Source organism: Podarcis liolepis (assembly GCF_965112155.1).
Source record: "Podarcis liolepis genome assembly, chromosome: 18".
NCBI lineage: Eukaryota > Metazoa > Chordata > Lepidosauria > Squamata > Lacertidae > Podarcis > Podarcis liolepis.
The window spans coordinates 11763198-11772320 of NC_139572.1; the positions used below are offsets into that span (position 1 = coordinate 11763198).

Sequence of the window (9123 nt, forward strand, 5' to 3'; positions counted from 1 at the left end):
AAGTCAGATAGTTGTTTATCTCCTTGACATCTGACGGAAGGGCTTTCCACAGGGTGTACTGAGAAGGCCTTTCAGGACCGGTGTTATATGGTCTCGGCAGCCACATACGAAATTGAGCATCATTTACTAGAAAGGCCTTTGGTCTGATATAACTTATGGCCATGATGTAATGAACCACATCCTGACGCTAGTCCTCATGAGAAAGCAAATGTCGCTGAGTCATTGATCAGGGTCTGCAGACTTTCCTCAGTCTACCGAAGTAAATGTTCTCTCTCTTTTTTTAATCCCCATGTCGCTAGTCCTTATGAGAAAGCAAATGTTGACGCATCATGCCTAGGGCTCACGGACGACCTCTGTACTAAATGTTCTTTTCATTTTCCCTCAGTCGCCATGAAGAAACATTTCCTCCTTCCCCCTGAGTTTCCCGTCTCTTAATCATCTTTCCCTTCCACACCCTAGAGAATAAACGCATCTCCCTCCTTTCTGCTGCATCACTTTTGTCCACCTTTGTTCCCCAGGTGCCAAGATCAATAGCGCTTGCATAATCCATAATCCAGGCTGGGTGGGTGGGAAAGCCATGAGGGGCACTTACACGCAGGGTATGCCTGCCTCACAAGGAAATACTTTTAACCCTGCAACAAAGAACAGGGTGTCAGAGGCAGCGGGGAGACTGAGAACCCCACATTCCTTATGGTGGACGTCTTTCATTGCTCGAGATTTTGCTATGATAAAGAAGCAGAAGAACCCAAGAAGTGCCTGGCTGCTGGAAGAGACCCAAAGGGCCTGGACAGCTCAGTCAGTAGAGCAGGAGACTCTTAATCTCAGGGTTGTGGGTTCGAGCCCCACTGGGTGAAAGAGTCCTGCATTGCAGAGGGTTGGACTAGATGACCCTCGCGGTCCCTCCCACCTCTTCCATGATTCTGTGATCTAGCCCAGTGGCCAAATACCAGTCTATGATTCTATGGCCATAACAGATTGGAGAACTGGGCCAAAACTAACAAAATGAATTTCAGCTGTCCCTCCAAGTGGCCGTTTTCCAGGACAGTCCCAGATTTACAAAATCAAATCATTGTAGAGTTGGATGGGCCCCCAATGGTCATCTAGTCCAACCCCAAAAGGAGCTGTCCCAGTTTCTGATTTGATCCTGGAATGTCCCGTTTTTCCTTATGGTGTCCCTATTTTCATTGGAGAAATGTTGGAGGGTATGGAGTTCTGCAGCCCCTGAGCCAAGGAGATGAGTAACCTATAGAAGACACCAGAAGGCAGTCCTGGATAGGGAAATTTTTCAATCTTTTATTATGTTTTTATGTATGCTGGAAGCCGTCCAGAGTGGCTGCTGCATCCCAGTCAGATGGGTGGGGTATAAATAATACATTATTATTATTATTATTATTATTATTATTATTATTATTATTATTATTATTATTATTGAATAGGACGTCCCAATTTCCACTGGAGAACTCTTGGAGGGTATGTTTCAATGGGGACAAATGTACGGTTCTGCACTTAGGCAGGAAGAACCAGGTGCACCAATACAGGACGGGGACACCTGGCTCACTAGCAGGACATGTGAAAAGGATCTCGGGATCTTAGTAGACCGCAAACTTGACGTGAGTCCACAGTCTGATGCAGCACCAAAAAATGCTAATGCTATTCTAGGCTGCATCAACAGAATTCTAGTGTCCAGATCAAGGGAAGTCATAGTGCCGCTCTAGTCTGCCTTGGTCAGCCCCTACCTGGAATACTGTGTCCATTTCTGGGTTCCACAATTTAAGAAGGATGTTGACAAGCTGGCTTTGACAAATCTTCCTCTTCACTAAATGTCTTGCAATATCCTCTTTCATTCATCTACAAAAACAATTCAAAGATTAATCACAATTGCCATAGCTAGCTGATTTTCTTTTCATGCATATCGTGGACATCGTAGATTCCAACAGTTTATTCTTTTCCATGTTCTGGAACGACCTTTCCCTGCATTGCAGGAAGAAGAAGAAGAAGAAGAAGAAGAAGAAGAAGAAGAAGAAGGAGGAGGAGGAGGAGGAGGAGGAGGAGGAGAAGAAGAAGATTTTTAAATTTTCATTTTAGCGGTGGTGGGCAAATTACCACCCATTCTGGGATGCTCTGTGAGCAAAGGGCTTTGCACCCGTCTGTTGGCACCCTCTTTCAATAGCTTTTAATATCTCCAGTCCGAAAAGAGAAAAAGAGGCATGAAGGCAGGGAGGGGAGTTTGCTGTGCCCAAAACTTTGCCCCTGCCTGCAGACGCTGGGAGAAAGATCTGATTGTTTTGCATGGAAAGCCGAGGTTCGCCCCGGCAGGAGATGAGAAGCGATCAAGGGCATAGTGACCTGATGCCAAGGAGGTGGTGTGAGGGGCGTGGGCGTTCCAAGCCAGAGACCTTTCGTTACCTGCATATGAAAAAGATTAGCAAAGGACATGGCATCTCAAAGCCTGGATAGCTCAGTTGGTGAGAGTGTGGTGCTGATAATGCCAAGGTTGCAGGTTCGATTCCTGCCTTGCAGGGGGTTGGACTAGATGACCCTCAGGTTCCTTTCCACTTCTACGATTCTATGAATCCAGTTCTCTCCACAGCCACCAATCTGCCAATGGTGTGGCTCTGCGTAAGGCAGCTTCCCTACTCCCCCATCAGATGGGAGGCATATTATTATTATTATTATTATTATTATTATTATTACTACTATTATTATCCTCCAGGATTACCTCTTCACAAACTCAGCCCTGCACTACAACTCCAAAATCCCATGAAACTTCAGCTGGGCGCTCAGCCCTCTTGCTCCCAAGTCCTGCCTCTTCGTCGCCTCCTTGCTTCCTCCCAGCAATTGCATCACACTGTAGGCTCCCTGGGGGCAGAGACCTATCGGGTTTCCTGCTTTTGCAATTTGTAATCTGCAGATTGGGGAGCCTGTCAAAAAGCTGAAGACAGATGCAACATCACCCTCTCTCCTCTGCCCAGGGGCAAAGCGGATGTGGCACAAACAAACACCCCCAGATTCAGTGATGTGAAAGCCCCGCTCAATCTGGGTCAAACCAAACTGGGTCAGCAGGGCCAAAAGGCGGAGATCCCGCTAAGTCGAGCAAGAGAGAGCAGGGCATGCCAGGGCACGAACTCTGAACTGCGAGTGCTGCACCAATTATTTTTAAAGCAATATTATGTTTTTACACAATGGGAAACGTGTGATTTCACATTCTTGGGGCATGTACATCCATGTTGCGGATTAACCCAGGGCTCGGTCTCAGGTTCTGACCCCCCCTTTTCTGAAGCTTCCTGGGTGGTTTTTGTTGTGCCTCAGACATAGACATAGAATCATGCAGCTGACAAGGACACCAGGGGTCATCTAGTCCAACCCCCTGCAATGCAGGATTTCTTTGCCCAAGGTGGGGTTCAAACCCGCAACCCTGTGATTTCAATCCCATCTCATTGCAATCAGGAGCCACAGAAATGCAAAACTGGCTTCATAAGCCCATGGAATTTGCTGCCAAGGAGTGTGGTGGAGTCTCCTTCTTTGGAGGTCTTTAAGCAGAGGCTTGACAATCATATGTCAGGAGTGCTCTGATGGTGTTTCCTGCTTGGCAGGGGGTTGGACTCGGTGGCCCTTGTGGTCTCTTCCAACTCTAGGATTCTAGGATTCTATGGGGGACCTAGACCTAAGTTTCCTTAAACTGCAGCCACTCCTGCCAATTGATTTTGAAACCAAGGGACGTCTTGGTTTGTTTGGCATGGTCGTCAACGGTCAGTTTTTCTTTTTAAAAAGAAAGAAACTTCCATTGGGCTAGTGGAAGAAGTTTCCTTGAGCAAATATGTGAAAGTCCTTTTGTTTGAGCTCAAGCCATTGCTATTGCACAGAAGTATCAAGAGATACGGGTGTCATTTTTCTTGCATTCTCTTGGCTGCCTAGAAGCAAATACCGTATGTTGTAATCAGCCCCCAACTGTTTTGTTATCAAAGCTCTTAGAGGAATTCTGCAAGAATCTGTGTGATCTGCTCTTACAATGTCCCACACTGGCAATTTTGGGGGGAGGCAGACCCTCCAAGTGCCCCTATTTTCCAGGGACAGTCCTGCATTTACAGAAGCCATCCCGGTTTCTGATTTGATCCTACTTTCCCATTGGACGTCCCTATTTTCATCAGAGAAATGTTGGAGGTTATGGAGTTATGTGACCCCCAAGCCAAGGAGGTAAATAACTATACAACCTTTAGAAGACGTCTGAAGACAGCCCTGTATAGATAAGTTTCTTAATTCTGTTGGGAGCCGCCCAGAGTGGCTGGGGAAACCCAGCCAGGTGGACGGGGTATAAATAAGGTAAAGGTAAAGGTACCCCTGCCCATACGGGCCAGTCGTGTCTGATTCTGGGGTTGTGCGCCCATCTCACTTAAGAGGCCGGGGGCCAGCGCTGTCCGAAGACACTTCCGGGTCATGTGGCCAGCGTGACGAAGCTGCTCTGGCGAGCCTGCACCAGCGCAGTACACGGAAACACCATTTACCTTCCCACTATAAAGCGGTACATATTTATCTACTTGCACTTAAGAGTGCTTTCGAACTGCTAGGTTGGCAGGCGCTGGGACCGAACGACGGGAGCTCACCCCGCCGCGGGGATTCGAATAGCCAACCTGACGATCGGCAAGTCCTATGCAAGTCCTATACCCACAGTGCCACCCGCATCCCTCCGGGGGTATAAATAATAAATTATTATTGTTGTTGTTGTTGTTGATATTCTCTTATATATGTTGGAAACCACCCAGAATGGCTAGGGCAACTCAGGCAGATGGGTGGGTAGTATTGTTGTTGTTGTTATTAAAGACATCCCTGTTTTCATCAGAGAAATGTTGGAGGGTATGGAGAGGGTAATAGAAACAATTAACTTGACCGTACAGAAAAATTCTTTGATGTTAATTACTTTATTTTTTAATCTTAACCTTTCTTCATAGGGCAGTTGCTCCAATCCCTGGATCATCTGGGCTGCTCTTTTCCAAAACTTTTTTCAAATCCTGAATATCCTTTTCCAGAGGAGGCGACCAAAACTGACCACAGCATACATCCCAATGCAGCCTCGCCGTAGATTTGCATAATTGCATTGCTAGGCTGCCAGTTTTGTTTTCGATTCCTTTCCTAACGAAAGAAAAACACCTTTTGCAAACAGATGAAATCAAACAATGCAGCTGCCTTCTTCCTGGTCGTGGTTCAGAGTCAACATGGGAAGGTGCCACTTGAAAAAATCTGACACCTCTTTTTCCCCCTGGGCGATGCAAACACCCAGGTGCCTCTGACACCCAAAGAACTTTTGACACCCACTAGAGGCAGGTGCACAGAGCCAAGGCGATAAATTGGAGGCACCCAGATGTTTTGCACATGCAAGGAGAGGCCAGGAGGGAGGTGCTATAAAAAACACACGAGGGTGCGCACACATAACAGACACAAAATCCGCAGGAAACCAATCCTTCACCTTTCAGAATTTATGAAATATTCTCTGAGGAAATCACGCTTTATTTTAGCACGCAGAAGCTGTACTGGCAACTCCCAGACCCACCAACATTTCTCTGTTGAAAATAGGGACATCCCGTTCCATAATGATAATTTTACTATTTACACCCCACCCATCTGACTGGGTTCCTCAGCCACTCTGGGCAACTTCCAACATATATAAAAAACATAATGAAGGAGAATGTGGGTTGAAGGAGAATTATATGAAAATAATGTACCAGTGGTACTTAACACCTATAAAATTAGCAAAGATGTATAGAATTGCTTCAAATGTATGCTGGAAATGTAAGGAGAAGGAAGGCACATTCTACCATATGTGGTGGACGTACAAGATAACAAAAGCCTTCTGGGAAATGAATATAATGAGTTGAAAAAATGTTTTAAATGATGTTTGTAAAAAAAAAACCAGAGATACCAAAGGAGCAGAAACGACTATTTATGTCTTTCTTTCTTTGGTGATCACTCATAGCCAAGTAAGATTGTCTTCCATAAACACGGTTTTAAAAGTGAGTCCGTAAGTTACTGTGGAGGCCAATTCTGGATCCACACGTCCTTCCACAGTGGGGACATTGGTATCCAGGCAGGAGTTGATCCCGGTGAGAGTTTGCCAAGCATGCCTTCCTCTTAGCCCGTTTCTCCCTTTCGTCCTGAGTTCAAGTGTCTTCAAAGCCCATGACACCTTTGAGAAAGGCTATTCTCCAATTGGAGCACTCACAGGCCAGTGTTTCCCAATTGTTGGTGTTGATACTACTTTTTTTTAGATTTGCCATGAAAGAGTCTTTAAACCTCTTTTGTTGAACACCAGCATTGCACTTTCCATTTTTAGGTTCGGAATAGAGTATTTGCTTTGGAAGACGATCATCAGGCATCCGCACAACATGACCAGTCCAACGAAGTTGATGTTGAAGAATCATTGCTTCAACACTGGTGATCTTTGCTTCTTTCAGTACACTGATATTAGTTCGCCTGTCTTCCCAAGTGATGTGTACAATTTTTCAGAGACACTGTTGATGGAATCTTTCAAAGAGTTGGAGATGGTGTTTATAGATTATGCTGAAATGGCGAGAATGACCGGGAGAATCAGAAACCAGGAAGAGAAGAACTTTAAGAAGGAATGGGGAAAAATTATAATGTATTAAGAGAACACTGTAAACAACTAAAAACTTTGGCAGGATTTGAGTAACACTTGTATTGTGTTAAAAAGCTAAGGGAAAGAATGGATTATTATTATTTTTTAAACAGAGAAAATAAGTGAAGTTGTTGAAAAATATTGATAATGGTAACCATGGAAGGGCGGAGGGGGGTCAAAGGATTCAGGAAATCCTAAATGATGATGTTAATATTTAATGTTTGAATTTAAATTTGCAATGTAAAACTTAGTAATAATAATGAAACATGAAATGTGTTTCCCCCCCCAAAAAAACCTCTCTATACAGCGTTACCTTTAGATGTCTCGGTGCTTGATAACTCCAGACCCTCCCACATTTTTCCAATGAAAATAGGAATATCCTAAGGAAAAACAGGACATTCTGGAATCGAATCAGAAACCAAAATGGCTTCTGGGTCTGTCCCTGGAAAACAGGAGCACTGGAGGGTTTGCTGTACTAATAACTCCAAATATTTCCTCTGCAGAAGGAAACATGTTGTAGTGTAGCCTTTTGAGGCTTTGCCTTCGGGTGGGAAGAGAGATTATAAAAAAAAAATTGAGGCTTGAGGCCAGTTGGGGGGGGGTGACTACACAGGTTTTTAGGGTATCCTAACCTGTCCTCCTTCATTAGAAACCTTACCCATTAGACAAATCCTTCAAATCTTGTCTTAAGGACACATTTTGTGTATGAATAGAGGAGGTCTGTTACCTGAATCCCAGAACTAAGGTATTTGCCATCTCAAAAGACTGGCCAGGTAATGGAATGAGGGGCCATCGTCAGGTATCTTGACAGACAGGAGGCAAGCAGCACTCTCACATTTCTGTTGCAGATGCAGATTTCTGTGTGAGGCTTTTGGGTGGTCTTTGGCTAAGAGGCGAGGCAAATGCAAAAGTCTTTAAAAGTTCCTGCGCAGCTTTGTTGGGGGTGGTCACTTCCTTGCAAAAGAGCAGGAGGCTCAGTAGCAACAGGAAAATAAAGGTTTTCTTTGCTTTCCTTCTGCTGGTTCCGGCCTCCATCCATTCTTCTCTGACCATCATGGACTTAGGGGAGTCCCTTGGGGAGCTGGGCTGCAAAAACGAACCCCTTTGTTTGACGCGCAGCGTAAATTCACAAGGCAGAGTTTTAGAGAAGAAGAGCTTTACTGAGTTAAAATCAACTTCTTCCTAAACAACATGCTTCCAAAGAGTCTGACTGAGAGTGCATACTGCTCAGAACTGAGGCGACTGACTGACCGACATCTTACAGAGAAGAGTGAGAAACTGGCTGCCGAGTCACATGACAGGGTCACATGACCCCAGTTAGCAGTCAGGCCTGGATACCTTGACTCGGCCCCAAGGACTGGGCAGGCCCAGCACTTCCCCGCCTGCCTTGCGGCTTCGGCTCTCAGGGGTCTTGGTCACATGACATTGTTTCTATAATGGAGCCTTGCCAAGGAGAGCTATAAGCAGCAACTGGGAATCTGGAGAGGACCTGAGAGTCAGAGGGGGCTGCAATAATTAAATTTGTCACCTCCATGACAATGACCAGCAGACCCTCCAAGTGTCCCTATTTTCCAGGGACAGTCCTGGATTTACAGAAGCCGTCCCAGTTTCCAATTTGATCCTGTTTTTTTCTTAGGATGTCCCTATTTTCATCAGAGAAATGTTGTAGCGTATGAACTAAAAGTAAAGGGACCCCTGACCGTTAGGTCCAGTCGCAGACGACTCTGGAGTTGCGGCGCTCACCTCGCTTTACTGGCCGAGGGAGCCGGTGTACAGCTTCCGGGTCATGTGGTAAACCAGAGCAGCTCACAGAAACACCGTTCACCTTCCCACCAGAGTGGTACCTATTTATCTACTTGCACTCTGACGTGCTTTCGAACTGCTAGGTTGGCAGGAGCTGGGACTGAGCAACGGGAGCTCACCTTGTCGTGGGGATTCAAACCGCTGACCTTCTGATAGGCAAGTCCTAGGCTCTATGGTTTAGACCACAGCGCCACCCTCGTCCCAGGGTATGAACTAGCCCGTCATCATTTCTGTCCCAGGGTGGCTTGCCATCCAAATTTAAATGTTCAGAAGGTAGAGGACTCTCACCTCTTGCACCCTTTTCCTCCTTGTGAACGGAACTCCCTGCCAGCCACAGATTTTAGTCCCGCTCACCCTTTGAGCCAATCCCCTTTTTAATCTTATCCAGGGCCAAATTGCACGTGGGCTTGTTCCTTTATTTGCACCCTGATTTCTCCAAGCCAAGCCCAGATTCAGCAACTGAGCAGCACATGGCTTGAGGAGGTGAAATATCCTCGGAGTCATGTAGTGATTTCATGCTCTTTATTGCAGCTTGTAAAACAGTGAAGGAATTCCCCCCCCCCAAAAAAAACTTCTGGCTTTATATACATTATTAACACAATGGGTCCCGTTTGACAGACTGAGTGACAGCCATTTGGAGTACGAGTCTCAGCGGTGGCCTCGTCAACTGGCAACTGCTGGTAGGCCTGGGC

The 9123-nt window shown here is 45.8% G+C and overlaps 1 protein-coding gene across 2 annotated transcripts in view; it reads right to left on the bottom strand.

Moving 5' to 3' along the window:
• SLC5A5 (solute carrier family 5 member 5) overlaps positions 1-7873 on the bottom strand; it is a 34883-nt gene extending 27010 nt beyond the window's left edge. The window contains exons 1-2 of one of the 2 annotated variants that reach the window (XM_083483829.1): positions 7356-7873; positions 1737-1848 (exon numbers count right to left, since the gene is read on the bottom strand). In XM_083483829.1, coding sequence (XP_083339955.1) covers positions 1737-1844 — 108 coding nt within the window. In that variant the 5' untranslated portion in view covers positions 1845-1848; positions 7356-7873. The remainder of the gene's footprint in view (positions 1-1736; positions 1849-7355) is intronic. The other variant, XM_083483832.1, reaches the window with a different exon arrangement.
• Positions 7874-9123: the final 1250 nt, after the last annotated feature.